Raw genomic sequence first — 26,183 nt, forward strand, 5'->3', positions numbered from 1 at the left:
TAGCAGGCTTGCCTTTGGCATCCTCTGTGATGTTCTGTGTGCCAGCTGTGTCCTCAGCTTGGAGCCCCAGCCTCTTCTGGGGCAAGTGGGTGTGTGTGCAGATGGGCTCAGCCGTGCTCCCGTGCACACCCCTCCTCAGCCTTGGGGCTCTGCTCCTGCCCTGTTGCCCTTGTCATGATCCCCCAGGGCTTGTCTGCTCACATCTGCTGGGCCGCTTCTCCCACAGGCCATGGCTTGTGGCTGCCACTTGTGTTCTTCCCAAGCTGACTGCCTGTGTGGACACCTCCTGTCCAGTATACCCAAGGCTGACCGCTCAGGGCCAAGGATTCATTGAGCAAGCTTCTGCCGGGAGTAGTGAGAAATTTAAGAGAGGCCAGATAGTGACCAGGTGGACAGAGTAGCTCTAGATGTTTCCAGCTCCTGGCACCTTTGGAGATGGGCCTGGTTTGTTGTTGTTGTTCTTTCCTGTTTTGTTTTGTTTTTTGTTTTGAGATAAGCTCCCACCGTGTGGCCTACGCTGGCTTAGAATTTGCAGCGCTGTTACCTCAGCCTCCTGAGTGCTTGAATTGTTCCTGTCTCACCATGCCCACCTGGGGATTGTTTTATTTTTTTAAACCATGTGTGTATATGTGTATGTGGGGGCAGGTGGGGCAGGTCCAAGTAAAGGCCAGAGGCATCTGATCCTCTGGAAACGGAGTTACAGGCAGTTGTGAGCCACAGGGGTGCTGGGGACTGAACTCAGGTCTTCCGAGTGGGACATGTGCTCAGCCACCGGACCAGCTCCCAGGAATTGGCTTTCCATGTGGCCTTACAGCCCTTGTCCCTTGTAGGAAGTTCACGTGGCCTGTCCCTTGGCTGGTTCCTCTTCCAGTATATCTAGAAATGAGCCTCTCTGGGAAGTTCCTAAAAGTGGAAAGGGGAGGCCTAGGAGCTGGCCACTGGGAGCTGAGTGCTCGCACGGTACTGTGGAGTCTGCAGTGGCCAGAGGGGCAGCAGGGCTGGCCTCACATCTCCAGTTTGCAAATATTTTCTCCCATTCTTGTCACCTTCTTCATACTATTGCACAAGCTTTTCACTCTGATAAAGTTCAGTCGTCTTTCTGTCATTGCTTGTGTTTTTGGTGTCACAGGTTAGGCTGTGAGTGAGGAGTAGTGGGAGGCACAGACTGGGGTGTAGGGTACACAGGCGGGGTAGGTAGGGCCAGGCACCAGGTGAGGGCGGGGTTTGATCCTAGACTGAGCAGTGTGGGCCCTCCCAAGGCTGGCTGCAGAGGCTGACAAACTGACGGAGGCCTGAAGAAGGCTTGCTTCTGGGCCTGAGGGGGACGACAGTAATGCCAACAGCAGCATTGCAGCAAGCCAGCAAAGATTCCCACTGCCTATCTGGCAGGCCTGGCGCTTTTCACCCCAGCCACGTACAAGTGGACACAGCCGACCTCTTCAGTAACACCCTTACCCTTCCATCCGCTCTGTCCTTTGGGCCACTTCCTGCCCCACTCAGGTTCTGAGAGCCCCTGGCAGAGTGTTTGAAAGGTGCTTGACAACTCCCCACCCCCGCCCCTCCAGTTTATTGCCTTTGTTAGGCACCACCTGCCGGCAGCCAAGGTCTTCCGGGGGCGGGGGCGGGGGTGGGGGTGGGGGAGGCGCCCAGCTCAAATTAAATTAGGTCATTTGTGGCAACTATGGGGCACCAAGCCATGGCTGCAGCTCACTGGGGTCTGCTCCTTTGCCTCTGTGAGAGAATAGTAGTCTTGTCATCCCCATGGGCATGTCATGAGTGCCAGCCTGTGGCAAATGCCCAGTGGGCAGGCAGCACCTGTGGCTAGCTGCTTTGCCTTCCCTCCTTGGTAGCTCAGGGTTTGTGTTGAATGTTGTACATGAGGTTGTCACATTGAGGGAGCTTCTTAAAAACCCAAGACTCCTGGCGAGGTGCCACTGGTTTTGTCTGGACCCTCCCTCGGCTCACCTCTGTACCCAGTCCTGTTCTGGGGTAGCCCCCACGGCTACGTGGGACAGTGGACACTCGGGGTGCTCACAGTGGGCATCTTTGTTTATTTGGGGTCCTAGAGAGCCCACAGAGAAGTGGACAGCTGGCTCCTCAGCAGCATGGCACTTAACCTTGGAGCTGGAACAGAGAAACGTCTGTTTGTGTTTCCAGGAACAAGAGGGGACAGCTGGCCCGCAGATAGCAGGCTAGGTCAGCTGAGGGTTGCCTTGGCGGCTGGCTTTAAGCAAACAGCCAGGGCCAGGAGCTCGGGCGGAAGAAGGATGGACAAGTACCTGGTGGGGCTGAGAACAGCAGCTTGAGAGTTAGTTTCTAGTCTGGGCTGCTCGGAGGCTGCTGGGAGAGGAGGAGGTAAGGAAGGCCACCCAGGGACCACCAAACAAGCAGCTGAAAACCAAGCCTCTACCTGGCAGGTAAGGAGAGGGGGCTTCCCTTCAGGGCCTTCTGTCTCCTGGTGAGTTTTGTCCGGTTCTTTCAATAAGCAGTACCCAGGTGGAAACTAAGATCAGATTTCCTTTGCAGAAATGAGGTTGGCCTGGGTGTTCCAGCTCCCCTCACAGTCACATACATGGAAGCAGGTTGTATTTCTGGTGACTCATGTCTGCAATCGCAGCATTCGGGAAGCTCAGGCAGGAGGATTGTACTGAGTTCCAGGCTCACACAGATTACATGGTAAGATTGGAGACAAAGAAAGACAAGGAGACAGAGAGAAAAGACAGACACAGAGACAGGCAGACACGCACACAGGGAAGATGGGGGGACAGAGAGAGGGGGAAAGAGGAGATGGATGGAGAGAGATGAGACAGGGAAGAGAGACGTAGAAACACAGGAGAGACAGTGAGAGGGGAAGGCAGAAGGGGGAGGCAGAGAGACGAGGAAGACAGAGGAGATGGAGAAAAGAGAGACAGAGACAGAGGGGGAGACACACAGAGGAGACATGAGGGGACAAAGAGGGGGAAGACAGGAGAGAGGAAGAGGGGAAGGAGAAGAGACGCACACAGGGACACACGGACGCACGGACAGGCAGCACCGATGTACCTCAGTGCTCAGTGCTCAGTCTCAAGCCAGGCTGTGGCAGCCCCCATGAGGACCTAGGCTTGCTTGTCCGGGCCGAGGCTTGCTTGCCATGACAGCTGGTTCTTATTCTGCTCACTGCTGAGCCAAATTCTAATCCCATTTCCATATTTATGTACCCTCCTTCTTGACAGTCTGGTTAAGCAAGGCTCTTATTCTGTTTACCAGGGGCTTTTAGAATCACATTTATTCACTGAGTGTGTGTGTATGTGCTTGGGCATGCCACAGTACCTGGGTCGGTGAGAGGACAAGTTGCCAAAGGCTGTCCTCTCTCTGCGTCATACGAATCCCAGTGATGAACACAGGCATCAGGTTTGGGCAGCAAGTACCCTAACTCCCAGCCCATCATGTAGGCTGTGTGTGTTATACAAAAACAGGCTCACTTGTCCTTTTATCATGAGAGAAAAAAATATAGAATTCTGGGGTTGAGAAGCATGTCACTGAACCCGACTAAAATAATGGCTTAAAAGCACAGACAGGATAAGAGAGGAAAAGTAGTTGTGTCACAGTGATCAGAATGGGTTTGAAGCTGTGTTACTGTGATCCATAAGCTGCTTTGCTGATTCATGAAGGAAAAGCTGTAGAGTGTGTGTGTGTGTGTGTGTGTGTGTGTGTGTGTGTGTATGCGCTTGTGTGTGTTTGTGTATGTTCATATAAGTGTATGCATACCCTTGGGTGTGTGTGCTTGCTGCAGAGCCCCAGAATTCATTGTCCTGTGTCTTCCTTGTTTTTCTTTTTATTTTTATTCTTCTGGTTTCTCAAGACAGGGTTTCTTTGTGTAGCCCTGGCTGTCCTGGACTCGCTTGTAGACCAGGCTGACCTTGAACTCACAGAGATCCGCCTGCCTCTGCCTCCCTGAGTGCTGGGATTTCAGGCGAGCCCCACCGCGCCCGGCTCATTTCTCTTTCTGAGGCTGGGTGTAGGCTGGCTAGCCTGTGCACCCTGGGGAGCTGCCCGTCTGCCTCCTGGCACGGCGGCTACAGCTCTCCGTGCTGCCCAGTGCCACACTCTGATTTTTATGTGTGTGCTGGAGATGTGAAGTTGGGGCCTCAAGCTCATGCAGCAGGCACCTGCGGCAGCCTCCCCACCCCCACTGCTGTCATGTAGAGGAGTGAGGAGTGAGCGCCAATTGAGATATTCTGTAGCTCTATACTGTGCTGGGAAAACCCTGATCTTATGGTTAAGACACAGCAAACGTGATGGTGACATGCCAGCCACGTGTGTGATGAGAGCTGATAGAAAATTCAGTTGTAGGTTAATGAAAAATATACTTTTCCGAATTCAGGTTCACAGATCCCTTTAGTGGCCAGGGGGTGCAATGACGAAAAGGGGGTGGTTTCATGCTCCCTCCCTCCCCCTCCCTGTCTTTTCCCACTTGTCCCCTTCTCTCCCTGAATCTGGCCTTCCTTTCCTTTAGAGATTGTGCTACTGTGTAGCCCAGGCTGGCTTCAGACTTGCCTTCTCCTGAGTGCTGGAGTGTGCATGTGTCAACTGTGTCCTCCTTGTCCCAGAAGTTGGAGCCCTTTGTTGGTCCTTGGTGCTCCAGGAAGCCAAGGGACACCGTCGAACATCTTATGCATTAGTTCACATACTCAGAGCTGCCCGCAGCACCCAGGGCCCCCACCTCCACAGCAAGATTGAGATCTGCTGTCCTACTGTATTGTTAGTTGGACTGTGTCCCTCAAAAGGATATATTGATGTCCTACCTCTCAGTGCCTCTGGATGTGGCTTTTACTTGGAAACAAGGTCATTCCAGTTGTAATTACTAGATTCAACCAGGCTGAGATCCTTCTGGAGTGAGAGCCTATCTGATTCCAACAGACTTGTAATCCCAGTACTCAGGAGGTGGAGGGAGCAGGAATGCAAGTTCTGGGCCAGCCTGAGTTACATGATAGCAAGCTCCTGCCTCAAAAAAACAAAACAAAGAGAACATGGGCTGGGAATATAGCTTAAAGGGCCCTGGGTTCAGCCCCAGAACAAATGAAAAAAATAAAATAAAATAAAAGCCAGATTGAGACCAGGCTTCTGGGGCCCAGCGCAGGCACCAGGTTCTAGCCTTAGCACTGGGGGAGGAAGAGGAGGGAGTAGAGAGAAAGAGGACCACTGTGTGAAGACAGGCAGACAGGCAGAGCCTCTTGCAGTGCGGACAGAACTCAGAGGGTTCCAACTTCAGGCTTGGGGATGCTGAGAGTTGCCAGCGGGCCCCAGGGGCCCGAGGGACTCCTGCTGCCCCCGAGGCTACACGCAGCGCTCAGCCCTACTCATAACCTGCTTTCAGACTTGCCAGGGCAGCGGCCCTGGGACACAGCTGCGGTGTGGTGCCAGCAGGAACAAGTGCCACTCTGGGGCTGAAAGGCGGCCTGCACTGGCCTGCGCCGGCCTGCACAGTTTCTCTCCTGTGCCTTCACAGGTGATTCTTGCCCAAGAGCTGTGGTTACCCTGTGATTGCCATGACTGGAGTGCTCCTACCTGGCCTGTGTCAGGCTTTTTAGAAATGACAAAAGCAAGCTGCGCCTCTGGGGACTTGTGGGCAGAGCTTGCGTCCTGAAAGGAGGGAGGAGGAGGAAAATGTCTTCACTTCTCATTTTGGGTGGAAGCTTTTCATATGGGGAAAAGAAAAGCCTTTGTTTCAAGTTAGACAAAGGCAGGTAGGAGTTTGGGGTCACTGCCCTGGGCTTCCCAGCTCCTTAAAGGAGCCAGGAATTAAATAAAAGAAGACGCCATCTATGAAGGTGTGTAATGAGGACAGGGTGGCAGGCCTGCAGGGGACCAAAAAGAGCCACCTCCACCAGGCCCCCAGCGACTGAGCTGCTCCTGGCCTGTGCACAGTCAGTAGCCACCGAGTCTGTCGGGCGGAGGGTGAGGCGGGGCTGCTTGCTGCTGCCTTGCTTGGGAGAGAGGACGATGATGGACCCTTTGCCTTATGTCTAAGTAGGGATGGCTACATCAGGTGTCCAGCATTCACTGCTCTCCGAAGGGCATAGGACGAAGGGCATGGAGCCCCACCATAGCTGCGGGGCGTAGGGAGTACGCCCGGAAGAGTCTGAGCAGTGTCCTTGAGGGCAGATGGGGAACTCTCCTCTGGTCACTGCCCTAAGTCTTCTTTGAAGGCGACTAGAGAACCAAGTTCCTGACTCTTGAAAAGCGCAAGCCCAGTCTCGGATGACTCTGCTGTTGTGACTTACCTGTCGTGTCTCCTCGTCTCTTCATATCTGTGCTTAAATGTATTCAAATCTCTACAGCCAAACAAACTGGCTGACCTGAAACTCACTATGTAGACCAGGCTGTCCATGAATCCATGGACATCTACCTGCCTCTGCTGGCCATAAAACCTTTAAGAGATCCTGTTGTTGTGTGTTCGTGTGACGGGGCACACATTCAGAAGCATTTACACGGAGGTCATAGTGTAACATTGAAGGAATCATTTCTCTCCTTTCTCCCTGTTGGGTTGGGGATTAAAATCTGGTCATCAGCCTTGGCAACAAGCACCTTAAACCACTGAGCCATTTTACCAGCCCATTAAAACCTTTCTTTAGAAGCTGGGAGCACTGGTTCACGCCTGTAATCCTGGCACTTGGGAGACCGAGCGAGGAGAATTGCCATGAGTTTGAGGCTGGCTTGTGAAGCAGCCTGGGTCACGGTGGGGGACCTTGTCTCGAGAAAGGGGGGCAGGGAAGGAAGAGAAGGCAATGTAAAGCAACAGCAACTGTCCTTCTCCATAAACTCCAAAAAGCTTACCAATTCCAAATGGCACCCTGCCGCTTTAACAGCGGCTGTTCCGTGTAGCATCATGCTTCCCTCTGCTTCTGTTTGGTTCCTCTTCTGCAGCCAACCTTGCTGTGTTGCCTTTTCCAGGTCATCTGTCATTTCTGACATTAACTGTGACCTTGTGCCTAGATGTATTATACTGATCATTCCTCAAGTGTCTGGGTCCTTTCTGGGTATCTAGTTGGTGTGAACCACCTTGCCACGAGGCCAGAGGCAGGGCAGGAGAGACCCGCTCAGAACTGGGTCCTGGCATGCCGTGAGGGTGGGCTGGGGAGCAAGTGCATGCGCGCGCGCGCACACACACACACACACACACACACACACACGGCTGGATCCACAGGAGGTGAGGTGGCTGGCTTTGTGGGCTGCCGTGTACTGGCTCTTTGAATGTGTGCCTGATGACATGGAGGACATCTCTGAAGTTGTCTTCATAGGTCCAGCAGAGACAAAGAACCCGAGGATACCAACATCACAGTAGGGTCAGTCCACATGTTGGAGAGAGAAAAGCTCCAGAATTCCCATAGAAGGGGAGGCTGCATATCTGTAGGGAGACAAGAGAAAGAAAGTGTCCCGGTGAGGGCTAATGAGATGGGTCAGTGGGTAAAGTGGATTACTGCACAAGCCAGGCAACCTTGAATCCACCCCCCGCCACACACACACACACACACACGTAATAACTTTAAAAACGTTTAAACCTGAGTCTCGGGAGATGGCTCAGTGGTTAAGTACTTGCTGTACAAGCGTGTGGACTTGAGTGCAGACTCCCCAGAATCTGCATAAATGGCAATGGGTGTGGACCCCTGTGTAATTCTAACCTCCAAAGATGCAGACGGATGATCCTCAGGACAAGTTTGGCCAGCGAGACCAGTCAGATTTGGGGACCTCTGGGTTTGAGAGATCCTGCCTCACTGAGTAAGGTTTCCTGTCCTAGGCAACAGAGGACGACTCCTGACGTCAGCCCTGGGCTTCCATGTGCACGCACAGTTCCATGCATGCCATGCACACCCACCACATACATGCATACTTCCCACACAGTGGGGTGAGGAGGGCTGGTAATGCGGCTTGGTGGGTGGAGGGGCTTGTTGCCAAGCCTGCTGACCTGAGTTCAGACACACAGGATGGAAGCCGAGAGCTGACCACCACAGGCGCTCCTCCGACCTCCGCAAGCATGACGCGGCATACATGTGCCCCCCTCAAGCACACGCGCGCACACACACACACACACACACACAATAAATAAAGGAAGAGACGTCAGCGTGGGGTGGGAGATGGGAGGCAGAGGCTGGCAGGTCTGAGTTTGAAGCCAGCCTGGTCTACAGAGTGAGTTCCAAATCAGCCAGAGCTGCATAGTGAGACCCTGTCCTAAACCAGTAGGAAATGTCCTAGGTTTTAAAGGGTGTGGGGGACGAGGCTGAGTGCTTGGAATGTGTCTGGATTCTAATGCCTAAAGCCTGATTTTTGGTTTTGTATTTTGTTTGTTTGGTTTTGGGTTTTTGTTTGTTTTATTTATTTTATTTATTTATTTATTTTTTTGGTTGGTTTGGTTTTATTTTTGGAGGTGAGGTTTCTCTGTTGACCAGGCTGGCCTCAAGCACGCAGAGATCCATTGAGGCTTCTCTGTTTAACAGCACTGGCTGTCCTGGAGCTCGTTCTGAAGACCAGGCTGCCCTCTGCCTGCCTCTGCATCCTGAGTGCTGGGCTCAAAGGCGTGCGCACCACCACCCAGCTTAAAACCTGATTTTTGAAAGGAGTGTGTTAATAGGTAAAACTCAGGAATGTTCAGGGCTAGATCATGTACACCTTTGAGCAGAACTTGGGTTGTTTGCCCTGTGGTAGTGTGGAGCCATGGAGGTTTCTGAGCACACCCTTACCTGTGCTACTGAGGAAGATCTGTCTAGTTCAACATGAAGGGTTTGAATGTGAGCCCCAGAGGCCCAGAGTCTGATTAGGAAGCATTGCTACAGTATTGTGGTGTGGGGGTGGGGGACACATCAGGAACTAGGAGGAAGAGGAAGCAGTCAGATCTGGTAGGAGACGTAATGGCAGGGCAACGTTTAGGGACATGTGTCAGACACAGGCCTTCCTGGGCTCTTACCTTGAATCCTTCAAGTCATTCCAAGATGCTTCTGAGGGAACAGTGCTTTTTGGGCTTGGGATGGGCCTTGGAGGCCACCTGTCTGAATCTCTCTTCCTCCAAGCACAGCCTGACAGGTGGGGATGTTGATGTCTGACTCACCTTATCTCACAGCTATCATGCTGTTTCCCGTATCATAGTAACAGAGGAGATGTCAAGGCCTGTTGCTAAGGATTCCTGGAATATTAATGCCTGCACGTAGCGTGAAGGGCTTTCTCACAATGCCCAAGGCTTCAACAAGCACCCAGCTCTCCCTCCCTCCCTGGCACGCCCCCTCCCCCGTCCCCTGCTCCATCATCCGCAGCCTGTGCACAGCTGTCTATCTTGGGGGTGACAGACTTGACAGCAGCAAATGTGCTCCCACTCTCCCTCCCACACCAGGGCAGACATGACTAATGGATCTCAGCACTCTTCCCATGGGGGCTGGCTGTGCTCTCTAACAACTGGTTCTCCACATGGCTCTCTGGATGCTGGCTCAGCTTTTGCACTCAGTCTCACAAAACCTACCTGCTTGGCCTCTAGCCCCCTACTCCTGCTTCTTAGGGCTCATCCTTGGGCATGTGATCAGGGAGAGGCCTCTGTCTCAGATTTTACTTCCTGCACCTAGACTTGATTTTTCCACAGGTGGAGGTGGAAAAATCAAACCTGACCTGGTAAGGGATTTGATTGGCGGTTAAGGTCAAGGTAAAAGGTTTTATTTGCCAAATGCTACTTGTAGGAGTTTCATGTTGCCACATTAATGTGCAAAGTATTCATCCCTAGGCTGTGGTTCAGCATAGTCATTTGCAGCCTTCCCTGAGCCATGAGCTGGGCAGTTCTGCTGTGTTTCGTTTAAGCATCATGAATCATTCAGTGACTCAAACTTCTCTCTTTGTGTGGCTGGTAGGAGCCCCGGCCTGCAGTGCTTGCTTTCAGCTGCCTTTCTGTTTGGGTGTCCAACCAGGGGCTGCGCTCTTCTTCCCCCCTGCCTGCCTCTTGCTTGTTTTCTTCTCACGTGTTTCTCCGGAGGTCCCTCACTTGTGATGTCATCAAGGTAGACCCTGGCCAAGCAGATCAGCTGGTCTTGGGCTCAGAGTCTGCCCGCTGCTTGCATTCTCCGAATGTGCTGGAAGGCATAGGCTTGATTGTGTCAGCTAAAAGGTCCCGAGAAGAAAGAAATCAAGGCACTGACACCCCAGGCAGAGTGAGCATGAAGAAGCTGTCTCTGCCTGGGCCCGTGCCCCCTACCAGCCCTGGTGGGGTGAGGGCTCTGTGAGTGAGTCATGCTTCTGGAAGGAAAGGTAGGATGTCACCTTTCCTTCCAGAAAGGGACACCTGGAGGTCAGTGCATTCTACCCTGGCATAGCTATGGTGGGGTAGGAGATTGGGGATCACGCAGCAGTGTTTCTGGGCTCAGAGGAACCCTGGGAACCCATGGTGGGAAAGGCTTTGCATGAGCCTTCCCTCTTGGTTTGCCTGCTTGTTTTTATGGTGCCAGAGGTAAAACAAAAGTCTTCTTCCTGTACTTCACCATTGAGCCACACCCCTGGCCGTCACTCCTTTTTATAGAACACCCTACTGGCTAGCTTTACAGTACCTGCCAAGGCCCATTCAACCTCCAAGGTGCTAACACCAGCACTGGTCCTTCCAACCCCGAGCTACGGAGACAGAAGCCTTTAAAGTAGATGCAAAGGTTTTACAGAGGGGACTTTGGGTGTGTGTGTGGTGAGTGACTGGAATTATATGCTCTTGAACCCAATTAATTGAAGATCTATAACTAATCCTTTCCCAAAAAGACCCACAGAATTGACAGTAAGCCGACAGGACCCGGCCGCCTTTAGCAGATTTTTCCCGAAGAACAGTTCTAGACACACTTTGGAGAGAGCAGGCAAGAGGCCCATGGCTCACAGCTTTGAGCGGCTGTGAATGCTACTGTAGCGAAGCTGACTCAAAACGTGTTTCCCCAAAATGCTCACTCACATCTCTTGAGAATTTATCCTAAGGAAGCCATCAGAGATGGCCATTTCTGGTGGGGTATATAAAGAAAATCAGAAGTCACCAGTGTGTCCGAAGATAATGAACTACACCTAGAATACTATATCTAGAATCATAATTTTAAGGAATTCTGGGAAGCACGGGATAATAGTAACAGGAATAAACACAGTAGACAATATGGAGCAAATTCTACTTAAAATTTGTGTAAATCCCTAGGAGAACTCGGAAGGTCCACACGCCGTTAAGACGCTGAGCACCGCCATGGTCATCAACGAGCGAGTTTGTGTGTGGTGATGGGAGGGAGCACGTCATGGCATGCACGTGGGATGGTCAGAGGACAACTTTTGGGAGTGAGTTCTCTCCATCGTGTGAATCCTAGGTATCAGACTCAGGTTGTCAGGCCTGGAGGCAGACGCCTTTACCCACTGAGCCAACCTTCTGGCTCTTGTTTTTCTGTATCAAACCATATCCATGGCGTCCGGGGCATGAAGTTCTCAATGGGCACAAGTCCCATGGGGACTTGGGCAGTCAACGGCTGGAATGGCCAGCTTTTGGCTTGGAGAGAACCTCATTTCTCAACAACCAAATAGTTGCTTTTATGGATCTTGCTCGGAGTAGGCTTGTGAGCCTTCTGTCCCCTGGGACTTTTCTCAAGAAGCTGGTGTAAACCATTTCTGTCCCTGCCTGCCTTGAGCATCCCATAGCCTCCACTGAGGTGCCCCTGAGCGTGTCTGCTCAACTTTCTTCATCCAGCACAGGATGAGAGACACCAGGAGGCAGCAGAGTCCCCACAAAGGACCCGTGGGTGCCTCAGCCCCCAGGGAGCTCCGCTGAGCTGTCAGAGCCATTCACTGCCACATGGCAGATGACCCATGGGGAATCTCAAGGAACAAACTGCCCATGGACCAGCCAGTCACAGAGCCTGCCTGTCGTGGCCCGTCTGCTCTCTGCACATCTGGTTTTCAGTTAAATGTATCTTATTTGGGAAGAGCCGTCTCTCCGTGAAACAGCTCAGTTTAGCAGATAATCCCTGCGACGGGTTCTGTGCTGAGCAACGAGAGATAGGAAGGAGAGACCACAGGGCCACAGAGCCACAGCGTGAGGGGAGAGGGGGTAGAAATGTCACTGCAAGGTCAGGCAAGGATCACTGAGCCAGTGTCCAGGGTTCAGGGGTCTGCCCCACCCCCAGCAGTCTTGACGTGGGTTCATCCAACATGCACAGCTACTGTGCACATTACATGAACTCAAACGTGCCTCTAAACTCTTGCCTGTCACAGCTCAGATGACCTTAGAGACCCTGTGTGCTCTCCTCTCCTCTCTCTGCTTAACAGAGGAAGTGACCATCTTTCTGTCCATTTGCCTGTGTTCTCTAGGCTAGTTCTACCCTTCCTCCTGAATAGGCAGGCTTACCTTCATGCTTCCTCATCGTCTATGAACTTCTGTTTTGTTCCCTCATAAATTATTAACAAACAGGCAAGGCGCACATTTAACACACTCAGTATTGTTGATGGAAGCTGTGAGGCCCCAGTTTTGTATGTGTGTGTGTGTATGTGTGCATGCTTGTACGTGTGTGTGTGTGTGTGTGTGTGTGTAGGCATCGAACCATGAGCCTGTGCATGCTAGGCAGGCTCACTACCACTGAGATACACTACTAGCCCTTGATATTTTTTCAGACAGGGTCTTTCTAATGTAGCTCAGGCTAGTCTTGAACCCTTAAGAATGCCTGAGTCATAGTCCTCCCTCAGGGAGGACCAGGCATTTTGGGTGGTGTGTATGCAGCTTGGCAGAGGAGCACTTGGGTAGAGGGGGATGGGGTGGCATGGTGAGGCTGTCATCAGCTGCCAAGTCAGGGAGCTGGCAGCCAGCGCAGCCCAGAGAGCTCTGGCACACCCAAGCTGACTCTGGCAGGCTCCTAAAATGGGCCTCCTCAGGTTGCCCTTCCTGTCCCCGATCTGTCCTGTGGCTGCTGTGTGTGAAGGATGGACAGCCGTGCTTCAGAGGTGCCAGCCACGGCCTAGGGTGGGAACGGCAGTCCCTGTTCTTGTCTCTGACCTTCATTCCGAGCCACCTCGGTGGATTTGCCATCCAGATGCCCCTGCCCAGTCAGTGCCATGACCCCACGCCTTGGAAGTGACATCCCTCCATCTCTCTTGATCTCCCCGCAGCATTTGGCTGTAGGTTTGTCTGTCTTGCAGTGATTGGCATCTTTTCACCCAGTAGACTGGGCTGGAGCTGGGGTTCAGATTGGAGAAGCCCACCCTCCATGCATTTTCCAGCAGTGACAATCAGGCACAGGGCATGCAGAGAGTCGTGTGGCCATCCATCCCCCAGGTACAAGTGAGGAAACAGGGCCGCAGGAAGATCATTGACGTGTCCTGGACGGTTGGTAAATTTGCATGAACACCGTGAACATGGCCCTTTCCCCCACCCCTTCTGCACTGCCATAAAGGCCACCCTCTGCGCTTAGGTAGGAAGTGACAGGGAAGCTGTGCTATGTGAGCGCTGGCACGGATGACAGTGTAAGGGTGCCCTGGTTTGTGGCACTAGGAAATGACTTGAAGCAAGGCTGTGCATTCATTCCCTAGAGATGCTTTGGGGGAGGGGTGCAGTTTGACGCTATGAGGAGCCTCCTCACCTTCTCCTGACTCCCTTTCATTCTCTGCCATCGTGGAGGTCAAGGTTTCAGTCCCAGGGTTCTTCCCCTTCCCCCAGCTTCTCCCGGCTCATCCTGTCACAGTTTGGAGGCTTCTGCAGGTCTTCCCAGTGCACAGCGTGCTCCTGTCTTCCAGGGTCACCCCCTTTCTCCTCTGCTTCTATAGAGTGGCCAGCAGACCATGGAGGCCACCTCGCTTCTGTGTCCAGCTATAGGGAAACTGGCTGTTGGGTTCAGGGGTTCCTGCTCTGAGCACAGCGCCCCCTGCAGGTTGGGGGCAGAGCTGGGTAGCCCGTGTAGAACCTGTCTACCTGGATCATAGCCCTTCCGTCTCTCGACACTCCCAGAAGGTTAGGAAAAACAGCGTATGAGTGGTGTGTGTTAAAATATTTACTTCGAGCAGAGTAAAGCCTTTCACACTCCGATAGCAGTGTGACCATGCTGTTCACAAGCTAACAGAAACGGAAACAAAAACAACCGCCCCACAGTACACTGGGGGCTGGGAATGGGGCACAGCTTTCAGTTTCTCAGTGGACATGGCGTTATTTTTATTCTTGATTGATTTATTTGGGGAAGCAGCACATGCTGTAGCACGCGTTCGTGTCCCGGTCAGAGGACAACCTGAAGGAGTGGATTCTCTCCTTCCACCGTGTGGGTCCTGGGGATCAAACTCAGACCATCAGGCCTGGGGATAGGCACCTTAATTCAAAGAGCCATCTCTTCAGCCTTGAACTAGTCATTTTCACACTTGCCTGTTTTTCTGGATTACGTCAGCGCCATTTGGGGGACGGTCTGGAGGTGCCTGGCTTGCCCACGGAGCCTGTGCATCTGGCTGGCTGGCAGTTCTTTCCTGAAGTGTGGACCAAGGTGGAATGTCAAGTGCAGCTGGGAAGCTTGGGTGCAGGGACGGACCTTTGGGATGGCAGTGGCTGAGGGCTGGGCTCTCCCCTGCCACTCGCTCGGCTGGAGTTAGCACTAGCTCCCACGCTGCCCCCTGGTGGCCATCATGACACGGGCCACATCGGTCTGGAGAGCAATTCTCTAAGCATGGTTCAGGGGTCCCTGAGGGTCCCCAGCACTTTTCAGAGATCCCTAAGACCAAAACTATTTTCTTTAACATAAGACTCTTTGCCTCCTTCACAACGTAGAAAATGGAAAGCATTCAGATGTGCCTTCAGAAGCTGCGCTGGAACTAGTTTTTTTTTTAAAGTGCCATCTGTTGAGTTTTGGTATGGAAAAACACACACCATTATCTGGGAAAGCTATTAGAATACTCCTCCGCTTTCCATCCATCCTACACATCCGTGAGAGCCTGGGCGCCTTCCATGTGCTGCACCGGAGCAACATTTCCAAAGGTCGAAAGGAAAAGTGAGACAAGAGCGCCCATCTGTCTTCAGTTAATCCCCAAATCAAAGCCAATTGTAAAAAGATAAAAGCAGTCCCGGTCTTCATATGAATGGCTTTGTTTTGAAAACACATGTTTTTTTCTTATAAAAATTATAAATTAGGTGAACACCTAATAGGCCTAATATCTGTGTTGGAAGTTATTAGACTTCTCAGTAAATTATCAATAGATAATAGCACATATATTTCGGAATGTTCAAGCTTGTCTTTTCATTGTATGCGTAAGGGCACATGTGGGCAAAGGGCAACTCTGGAGTTGTTTCTCTTCATCCACCTTTAGGTGGGTTCTGGGAACTGATGTTTTTATAATATCTAATGAGTTGGAATCCACATATTGTAAGCATCACCCCTATTAATTCCAGTCATCAGTGTACAAAGAAACCCTAAAGCCATTAGCTGTCACTGTCCTCTGTGCCAACTAATGAACACTAATCTCTCTATAATTCTGCTTGCTCTGCATACTTTTCTACACAGCATCATACAGTATGTGATCTATTATACAGGCCAGGCATTTTCACTTAGCATAACGTTTCCGGGGTTCAGCCATGTTAGAGCGGTCAAGAACCTCCTTTACACGGATGGTTGTTATACCTTCATCAGCCGATGGGTGTTTTAGTTGTTCCTGCTTTGGAGGCTTTTGGGAACAAGGTGGCTGAGAACATATGTCCTGTGAGGACATATGTTCTCAGTCCTCTTGTAGTTGATACCTACAACAATTGAGTTTTAATGTATTTTACCCATGTCTGTGTGTGTGCATGCAGTGCCTGTAGAGGCCAGAAGAGGGCACCAGGCCCCCATAGGCTGGAATTCAGTCTGCCATGTGGGTGCTAAGAATCAGACCTGGGTCCCCTGGAAGAGCAGGCAGTACTCTTGACTGCTGAACCCTCTCTCCAGCCTCCCCCCGCCCCCAGTATTCTTTTGTAGACTATAAAGGTGTTCTGAATTTGCAATCCAGTGGAACTGGGTGAAGTCCAAGGTCATTCTTGTACACACATCCTTGTGTCCAAGTTCATCTCTTTTTCTCTCCATCATATTCATCGCTCCCTTTAGAAGGCATAAGCAGCATCGCTGTAATCGGCAGCCTGAGTTAGCCCTCTGCCCGGAGCACACAGAAGCAGGCTAAGCTACACCACTGATGTTGAACCATCAGGCTCTAGAGAAGGTCCCTTTCTGCAGGATGACCTTTAAAACTGTGCCTGGTGGAGGTGCTGGCAGCCACCCTGTGCCTTGCCCTCTGGAGAGCTCTGTGGCTTTGGTGGGAATCCCTTAGGGAGCAGAGCCCAAGGCTGTAAGCTGCCATTCTGGTCCAGCGGAGGTAGGGAAAGTGGGGAGAATCTTGGTCATGCCTCCGTGCCATGCTATCTCTGATGTGCCTGGCCCTCAGGGGTGTCCTCAGGGCAGTGGGGCTGTGCAGATGCTCCTCAGGCCTTGCCAGCTGAGCTGAAAGTTGCTGAGGCCATGCCTTCTCCTCTCCCTTCTGATTCCCACCCTCTGATGGCATGTCTCTGGTCGTGTGACTCTGGTCACTTAGCCGTGTGATACACTCACCCCAAGAGTCTGAGCCTTTGTGAAGGAGCCTCCTCCTTGCTGGAGGAGTGCAGGTGCGGCCTCGGTGCTCAGCAGGGGCCCGGCTCCCATCAGCACCCCAGCCGTGACACACGCCTTCCTCTCCCTCTTGCCTCAGATGTGACTCCTGCCCTGGGCTGCCCTCCCAGCATGGCTGACACCATCTTCAGCAGTGGAAATGATCAGTGGGTTTGCCCCAATGACCGGCAGCTTGCTCTGCGAGCCAAGTAAGTACCTTTGTGGCCGGTGAGAGTGGCCCTTCCCTCTCCGCCTGCTGCCTTCTTCCGAGTCTTTTGCAAGGTTTGTTCCCAGGAAGAAGTTTGGAGAGAGGCAGCTGTCAGATACACACCACTCTTGGCCCGTATTTACTTATTACCCACTGTGTGGAACTAACGTATCCCCATTTCTCAGATAAGGAAAACAAGGCCCATGTCACTTGTGAATGGCTGGGTTGGGACCCTCATCTGAGTCCAGCTGGCTCCCATACCTGTGTTCTTCTACAACAATCCACAGGGACCAAGGTCTCCTCATTGGCTCTGCTCCCGTCACTGGGCCTGGCAGAGTGGGGCAGCATAGAGCATGGGCCTGTCCTCTGGATGAACAGCAGAGACCACAGCTAGCCCACAGCAGGGTTGCTGTTCTTCTGTGGCTCCCTTGTGTCCCTTTGGGGGTCTTGATTTTCCTATTAGCCCTCAGCCTAGTGGTCCTTCAGTTCTGGTTGGGCCTCCCCCACCCACACACACTGAGTGGCTGGGCCTCTAAAATTGCCCTTTTCCCAGTCTCTCAGCTCCCGGGTGGGTGCTGTCCACGGCTCTGATAGGTCGGGAATGTCCCTGCAGCTGTCAGACTGTGTTGGCGCGAGGAGCCAGCATTTCCCAACTGAGACCAAGTTTAAGAAATTGGCAGACATTATGAGCCTACGGGGGATGGAGCTGAGGCATCACAGGTGGAGAGAAGAATTAAGCTGGAACGCTTAGGAGGAGGAATGCTGTCACGGGTGACCTGTGAGCCTCTTTGCTCCACCACTGACTCGTCCACCCCATCTGGGTGCCTCAGCTGCCCTCCCCCCACCCCTGCAGGGAGAATGACTGGGGATGAGGCTGGCCCCTCTCACCATCTTCTCTGATAAAGGCCAATGAGATGCCCTCCCTATCAGGGCACATGGTGTACGAGAGCCTGCTGTCCTTTGACCCTCCAGTGCCCCCTCCAGTTCCAATCTCAGCTCTTCTCCAGCTGCTGAGAGCTAGCGCAGCCTTTCACAAGAGCCGGTGTGAGTGCCCTCCTATGTGCCTCTGAGGGACAGGGGGACAGATGCCCACCGCAGAGCTGGGAGCCAAGGCCAGGGGGCCCCCTAGGAAGCCTGAGGAGTTTTTCCAGCCCACACTCTTCTTCCCGGCACCCAGGTGCCTCTGGACGTGCCTGAACTCACTTGGTCCTTCACATTACGGCAGAGATGGGGAGAGATGAGGGATGTGAGTTACTTTAAGGACAGCGGCTGGCAGTGAGGATGGGAGCGGTGCACTAACTGAGTCCGGGACCAAGACTTCCCTTTGAGTATGACGCGACTGTTGACACAGGGAAGTAAGCGTTACGTAGGATACGGGGAAAGTTCTAAGCATAAGAAACAGCACACGCAAAGGCCCTGGCGTAGAAGGAACATTGGCCTGCAGAGAGCCTCTGACAAAAGACTAGTATGGCTTGAGTGCTCAGTGTGAGGGGTGCACAGCATAAAAGGCCGAGAGGGGGCCGGCACCACGCAGCATAGGGCCTGGCCCTCCAAGACTTGCCTGGATGGGGACCCACATTGCTTCCTAGCAGGGACAGCCAGTGAGGGATACGCAGCCGCACCTTACGGGAACTCTCCTCATGGACTCTGGACCAGGTGTCCAGGCTGTGCCTGCACTGTACTCATGGGCGCTTTGCGGGTTCTCTGCAGTACTGCTGCAGTGGGCAATCTCACCTCCATGGCACTGCTCTCTCCCAAGGCTGCAGACGGGCTGGTCTGTGCACACCTACCAGACGGAGAAGCAGAGGAGGAGCCAGTGCCTGAGCCCCGAAGAGCTGGAGGTCATCCTTCAGGTCATCCAGAGAGCAGAGCGGCTGGACATCCTGGAGCAGCAGCGGATTGGGTGAGCACAGTCGGCAGCTCCAGCAGGAAAGCAGGGCAGTGAGCAGGCAGCTGCAGGCTGCCAATCCCAGTCAGCAGGGGTTGGGAGGCCCAGCTTCTCACCCGGGCCCCCTGGAATGTAGACAGCTGTGAGCTGGGGGTTGTGTGGATTCAAGACCTCAGGCAGGAATGTGAGAAGGAGCCCAGGAGAATTTTGGATTTGGGCTCTGTGTACCTCCTGCCAGGTGCAGCTCAGCCACGGATGGACTCAAGTGGAGGCTGGCCATTGAATTATCCCATCCGAGGCCCCAGCAGGAGGCGCCCTCCAGGGTGTGCTCAGCCTGGCCTCTAATATCCGTTTTGGTGTGCCTATTGTTGTTGTTTGGTTTGGAAGAGCTGGGATAGGAGAGTGCAGCTCCACTGTGGCGCTTTGGGCAGGAACTCAGCTTGTTCTGATCTTGTTATTTTTTTCTGCTCATCTTTTTCCATTAGCTCCACGGTCATTTTTTAAAAATCAGACACAGTAGAAAGGCAGCTTTAGAAGGCGATGGTCCCATAGAAGGATGACCGCTGCGCCAGCGGCCTCTTGTATGAGTCTCAATCATGTGGACAGGTCATTATCGTGTCAGTGCAAAGAGGGCTGTCGGAAGAGCTGGGTTTTTCTTCCTTTCATCTAACCTCGCTTCTTACAGATCTCCTTCCCAAGGGCCCTAACCTTGAATGCTAATGATTGACACCCCCAACCCCTGCCACTTCCCGGGCTCCATGGCCCCCCTCCCAGCAACGGTGAGCAGGGAGTGAGTTTCAGGAGCCTCATGTAGGCTCCTCTGTGTGCTGGAAGCGCTTTTGGACGATCTTAGCCAGCAGGCTGCTGCCTCCGCCTTCCAGGGCTGCCTTAGGAAGTCTCCTCTGTGGTCTGTGCGGCCCTAACTGCTGAGCTTCGGGGTGTGGAAGGACCCAGTACTGCAGATGAATCCTTCACATGAAGGAGGCATGTCCTCTACATGAGGAAACCTGACACGGACTGACAGAGGGCTCCGGAGAGCAAATGGGTCAAGCCAGGCTAGAACTGTTTGTCCCTGAGCCCTCCAGGTCCCTAGACAGACATCAGTGTCACTGTATGGAAACCAGAGGTACTCACTGCAAGGCATGCAGACGGAAGTGGCCTCACTGGTAAGCTAACTAACCCTTGTCCCCGTTAGCATCAGCCTGTCACCTCAGGAAAGTGGGGGCCTGTGATAACGGGGACCCTGGCTCCACTTCTTGGGAGCTTCATGACTCAGCCCTCTCAAAAACAGGAAGTGTGGCTTCCTCCCCCTGGGGATGGGGGTGGCCATCGGAAGGGTTGGGGTGGCCCCACACTGTTCTTCACCCACTCACGGTTTTTGCTGAGTCATCCGATGGACACCGGAAACAGCGGCTGACAAACCAAACAGTTCCATGGAGGCTGTAGTCACACAAAATGCTGCCTCCTGCCTTTGCCTCCTGGCTTCCTCTCTTCCCGGTCCTCCTCATTATCCCAGCTTTCCACAGGAGCTTAGAAGTATGTCACTTAGATCAAATTACCTTCAAACTCTTCAGTGGCTTCAGGCTGAAACCATACTCCAGGCCATGACCCACAAATCTCCAGGCCTGCCTTAGCCCTGCCCTTCTCTGGCTTAAGGGACATTTCTTGGCACTCTGTTATCTCTCTAAGTGGCTTCCCAGGCCTCCACTGAAGTGTGCCTCTGACCCCTCACTTGTCTCTTCTTGCCCTCTCACTCTTGGCTTGTTTTCTTGTTCTGACTTTCCCCCTTTGTTGAACCTAAGTTCTAGGGGAGCCGGGACTATGTGTGTACCTGGCCTGTTTGCTACAATATTCCCAGTGCCCGGCACATCCTAGGTGCTCAGTTAGCGAGTGACAGAGAGTTGGGCAGGGGAAGGGGTGAGTTGAGGGAGCAGCAGGTAGGCCGAGCCCCCTATAGCAGCTGTGCCCAAGTGGCCTTCAGTGGAGGACAGGAAGCACGCCCCCTCTGACTGTGTGTCCCGTGCCGCAGGCGGCTGGTGGAGCGGCTGGAGACCATGCAGCGGAACGTGCTGGGCAACGGCCTCTCCCAGTGTCTGCTGTGCGGCGAGGTGCTGGGCTTCCTGGGCAGCTCCTCCGTGTTCTGCAAAGACTGCAGGAAGGTAAGCCCCGCTCTGACCTGCCATGCAGCGCCCCAGCACAGGTCAGCTTTGCCACCTGTGGCTTTGCACCCCAGTTTTCAGGACAGTGCGTCAGCATGTGTGAGTTTACGTGTAAGCTGATATAGTTTGGTTTTTTGGGGAAGAAGGGCCTGAAGGTTTTTTGGGGAAGAAGGGCCTGAAGATTGGATGGTATGGTTTCTGGAGCTAGCTCTGGCAAGGAGAGTGAGAGCCTGGGTGCGAATCCAGCTCTTCTGCCAACCATATGACCTCAGAAGAGTGGTGCAGTACCTCAGGCCTCATTCTCTCAATCTGGAAAACAGGGGCATCTATGACATATACTCCAGAGAGCTGGGACCAGATACACTGAATGCAGAGCTCAAAAGGCCTTGCCTCACACATATGCGCTCGTAAATGTTAAGCGAGCACCGTCTCCTCGGGACCACGTAGTGTGCTAAGCCCGTGCTATGCTTCCATTCTGGCAGTCCACTCTCGTGACGCCAGGGAGAATGGCCTTCACAAGACCAAATGGGCTTTCGCCTTTTCTTATACTCAACCGTGCCATATGTTAAATCATTTCACAGTGAGCCCAAGACTTTTCAATAGTCGACTTTAGTTCGTTATTTCCCAGAGAATGATGTCCCTTGCAATGCTCATTTATTTAGGACATCAGTTTTACTCATCATATGGAGCCTGTGCTATTTTTTTCTCTTCCTGGCAGAAACTCTTCTCATTATCCCCTTCTGGCCGTGACTCTGTGATGTGTAGTGACCAGCACGGGACTCCCCTCTGCTGCCTCCCTGGGTCAGGGACGCTGAGCTTTTTGGCTTCACCCTGGTTTTGCTGGAGCCCATCTTCACACAGCCTTGAGATACTTCCGCACCTCAGTCATTGTTTTAACCTTGGGGCGCTCTCTTTATATTGAATTTTATTTATTTTTAATTTTACGTGCATTGGTGTTTTCTCTGCATGTGTGTCTGTGTGAGGGCGTTGGAACCCTTGGGACTTCCAAAGAGTTGTGAGCTGCCACATGGGTGCTGGGAGTTGAACATGGGTCTCGTGGAAGAACAGATAGTGCTCTTAGCCACGGAGCCGTCTCCTCAGCTCCTAGCTTGGAGTTCATAAAGTGTAGAAGACACAGAGAAAAGAATCTTCACTCTTAAGACGGCAAAAAAATGACAAGCCATAATCAACTATAAGATGGTTTCAGAGATAACCAATATTCTGGGAAGAAATAACAGAGGATGTAAGCCTAGGGGCGGGGTGGGTGATGGTCCCTGAGAGGACTGTAGAGAGTACGTGCCGGAGCCCAAAACATGGACTTGAAACATTAAGGCTTTTACAGCCTTGCCAAGGGCATCGTCCTTGACACTCCAAAGCTAAAATGAGTAAGTGGGAAAGCCAGGATCTGGAGGCTCAGTCTTTGCCCCTTCTAGTACTCGGTGATACTAGTCTGAAGGGTATAACTGATCGTCCAAGCACAGCAGAGGTGTGCTGCTTCCTCTTTCAGCCCAAACTAGAAACTGCATAGGTGGTGGGTGTGGGAACCTGAGAATGCTTTGCTCCCAGGAATGGGGCAGGTGGGGGATGTTTGGGGACTTGTACTTTCTGCCCCTGCGGCCTTAGCCTACTTCCTCCTCCTGTCTCTGCCACACAACTCCAGGTTTGTGGGACCGTGGAAGGCAGTCCATGGCTCTACCCGACAGGGAACTTCCTGGCCTCTGCCACAGAGCAAGCTGCTGCCCCTGGTTAGCAAAGAGTTAATGCCAGATGCTCCTCAGAGAGCCATTGCCTAGGCAGAGGGGATCCCAGGGAGGCCTCAGCTGGGTGAGGGCTAGGGTGAAGACGCGGGACTTTCTTCCAGACTTACCTCCCCCACTGCCCAGTACCCTGAGATTGGGCTGGTCACCGCTAGAGGATGATCCCATGATTGTTCTTACTCTGCCAGTGGGAAGGAGACTGGGTGCTGTCCTGGCAAAGACTTGTGAGGACAAAGGGGAGAGGGGAGGTGAATATTGGCTAGATGAGGGCATGGGGAGGCTTGGGAGGGTTTTCTTCGTCTGTCCTTAGGAAACTTCAGAGGTAACCGTTCTTTATTTTATTTTAATTTTTTTGGTTTTTCAAGACAGGGTTTCTCTGTATAGGCTGTTCTGAAACTCTTGGCTTCCAACTCACAGAGATTCACCCGCCTCTGCCTTCCAAGGGCTGGGACAAAGGTGTGCACTACCACACCCATTGGCCATTCTTTAACTAGTAGAGAGGGTCCGTGTGTGCAGGCTGGCTCTAGGGGACAGACAAAAACCCTTGCTCTCATTCAGGCTGTTTTCCAGGGAGGGCAGAAAAGGGACAACAAACAAATTTTAAACAAGCAAACGTAAAATGATACCGGGAAGACTGAGGGCTTTGTACCGAGTGGAGAGAGAGGTATGTCTTTGTCTGTGAAGGGAGGCTTCTCTGAACTGAGGGGATCTGGATGGAAATATGTTCCAGGCAGTTCTGCAGGCACAAAGCCTCTGAGGAAGAACCACAGGGCTTCAGGAACTAATGAAACTCTCTGGAACAGGGGGAGCTAGGGATGAGCTTGGGCCAGGCTCCACAGAGTCTTGTAAATCCAGGTGAGGAACTAGAATTCTATTATGTGTTTAAGAGGATGACATGGAGCACTGAGCATGGCACGGAATACTGAGAAGAGGCAGCTGTGTATTTTGTGGTTGTGTATTGGGTGTTTTGCCTTTTATGTGTATGTCTGTGCACTCTGTGGGTGCAGTGCCTGCATGGGCCAGAAGAGGGCAGCAGATCCTCTGGAGCTGGAGTTACAGTTGGGAGCCACCCTGTAGATGCCCGCACTTGAACCCCGGTCCTGTGGGAAAACAGCCAGTGCTCTTAACCACTGAACCACTCCAGCTTGGTGGTGATGGCTGCCATTGGAGGAGTGAAGGGCTTAGGGACAAGGCATCATGGGGACAGAGACCCTGTACTAGCAGGGCATTGGTGTCTTCGTGTATTCTAAACAGATCCTGGATGAAGAGGCCTAGCCTGCAGGGGCCAGAGTGAGAGGCCACTTGGCCTGCCCCATTGTCAGTGTGCTGTTCCCACACCAGCCCTGGGCAGTTCCTGGGGCAACTAGCTGCCTGGGTGTGGCCACGGGGAGGGGTGCTTCTCTCTCCCTCAAAGCAGAAACAGGTGCCAGAGCTGTAGGACAGCTTGGGTTGTGTTCCCAGCGTGGCCGTCATGGAGAGGATTTGGTAAAACGTGCTTCACCTCCCTGGGCCTTCATTTCTGTAAGACAGGGTCACAAGCAGCCATCAGCACCAGGTGGGTATGGATTAGCTGGCGCAGGGACTCCCTTCAAGTCTGGCCAGTCGCCAGCACCCAGCAAAGGCAGGGGGCCCTGTCACTGACTGGGCCACCCCGGAGCTCCCTGCTCGGACTGCACACTTGCCACAGAGCCTGGCCTGACCTTCATGGAGACAGAGAGATGCCACAGAGCAGCCAGCTGGGACCAGGTGCCTGAACAACACACCTGTATCTCCCCATGGTTTGGGAACTGGCCAATCCTGGCCTGCCAGATGGGTGGCTTCCCCTGTGTCCAGGTCCTCACATGGCGCAGGCAGGAGCCCTGATGTCTCTTTCTCTACAGATATTAATCATGTCAGATATAGCCTCACACTTAGGATACATATAGTCACAAATATAGGCATAATGGGATTTGGAGTTGAGCGCTGCGATTTGGAGGGGCCCAATTCAGTCTAATTAGAGTTCATGCTATGGTTTCTGGCTTATTTAGTCTTCCTGCTTGTTGGTTTTTTTTTTTCTCTCTCTTTTTAAGGTGGAGTCTCAATAGGTAGCCCATATTCAATACATTGGCCTCAAAGTCAACCTTTCTTGCCTCTGCTTTTGGAATGCTTACCACCATGCCTAGAAGAACTGGTGCTTGCTTAAGCCTTACGTTGAGGCTGCCATCATTTGTCTTTTGTTTTCCCAAATTTATGTAACTAAATTGAGGGCTTGGATACCTCTGCAGCTCTCAGTATCAGTGTCGAGCTGGCAGGGACACCAGTTAACGTGCAGGTGGCAGTGGTTCATACATGCAGCACCCAGACACAGTCCATGCGTCACTGGGGGGGGAGGGGAAGCTAGGAGAAGGGGAGTTCTTCCCCTAGGACCTGGCTGTCAAGGCGGATGGGCAGTGCCCTCCGAGTGACACCCACTGTGTAGGGATCTGGCTTCCCAGGGCTTAGCAACCAGGAGAGCTGTCCGGAGGAGCAAGTCTCCCAAGACCGGAAGGGGTGTGCTTGGGAAGGCTGAAGAGAAAAGGTGTGGGGAGACCCCTGTCATTGGAAGTATCCAAGCCAGACCTGTGAGGGTGGGGGGAGGGGACAGATCCTCAGGCGCTCCTGGGGACACTGATGCCTCTCCGGCAAGATCCCTGACAGTGTCCAGCAGCCACAAGCTAATCCCTGACAGTGTCCAGCAGCCACAAGCTAACGAGCATGCGGGCGGGAGGCACAGCAGCCCTGGGGCTGTGGCCTTCTGTAATTGGGCCTGCACACACACTCACACATCGGCTGCCTGGCCTCATTTCCCGGGCTGTAGTAGAACCGGAGAGGGGCTGGCTGGTTAATTAAAGAGGCCTGGTGCTCCTAATTGCCTGAGACCTGAGTCAGCCAGCCTTTAGCCTAATTGAGAGGCCAGCTTCCCAGCCATGGGAGGCCGTGCCTGGCTGCAGGAAGACCATCCAAGCCCAGGACAGTCCTGTCACCGGTCTAAGGAAGCACTTGGAGCTTTTCCTGGTGTCAGCCAAATGGCTCTCACAGTGTGGGCCCAGGAGAGCCAGCCTGACACCTCGATCATGTGCACCAGTTCTGGTAGCAGGGGTTCCGAGGTCAGCCTGCATTTCTCTCCAGTCCCTTAGCAAATACTGTGGGGGCGTCACGGTTCCAGCCCATTGTGGGAGAATACTGGAGGGCAGGGCGTGGGCCACACCTGATCCCTCCTGCCACAGGCTCAGACCATTTCACTCCAGGCGGGTGTGTGTCCTGCCAGTCCGGAGAGAGCCCTAGACAGACGCCATTCCGTTCAGGGTGGGGGACTGTGGCTGCTGAGCCACAAATGGCCCCCTTCTCAGCATTCCCTCTCCCATAGGAGACCGGGGGGGGGGGGGCTGGCATCTCCGTCTCTCCCCTGGGAGTCAGCTGGGCACAATGTCCAGAGTTGCAGAGCGGACATTTGGGTAGGGATGGAGACTCAGTCCATTGAGCCATGGGTGTCACTGGCCAAGTTCCATCCAGATGACCCAAGAAGAAGGAATTGACTTGGCTCCTGTTGTCAGGATC

At 53.0% G+C, this 26,183-nt stretch overlaps 1 protein-coding gene across 14 annotated transcripts in view; it reads left to right on the top strand.

Moving 5' to 3' along the window:
• Positions 1 to 26,183, top strand: part of Rph3al (rabphilin 3A like (without C2 domains)) — a 137,973-nt gene that overhangs the window by 44,031 nt on the left and 67,759 nt on the right. For 12 of the 14 annotated variants that reach the window (XM_060387283.1, XM_060387285.1, XM_060387286.1 and 9 more), the window contains exons 2-4: positions 16,696 to 16,804; positions 18,563 to 18,706; positions 20,721 to 20,850. In XM_060387283.1, coding sequence (XP_060243266.1) covers positions 16,728 to 16,804; positions 18,563 to 18,706; positions 20,721 to 20,850 — 351 coding nt within the window. In that variant the 5' untranslated portion in view covers positions 16,696 to 16,727. Of the gene's footprint in view, positions 1 to 2,240; positions 2,418 to 16,695; positions 16,805 to 18,562; positions 18,707 to 20,720; positions 20,851 to 21,568; positions 21,790 to 26,183 lie in introns of those variants that run through there. The other 2 variants (XM_060387293.1, XM_060387284.1) reach the window with 2 other exon arrangements.

Source organism: Meriones unguiculatus, chromosome 7 (assembly GCF_030254825.1).
Source record: "Meriones unguiculatus strain TT.TT164.6M chromosome 7, Bangor_MerUng_6.1, whole genome shotgun sequence".
NCBI classification, from domain to species: domain Eukaryota; kingdom Metazoa; phylum Chordata; class Mammalia; order Rodentia; family Muridae; genus Meriones; species Meriones unguiculatus.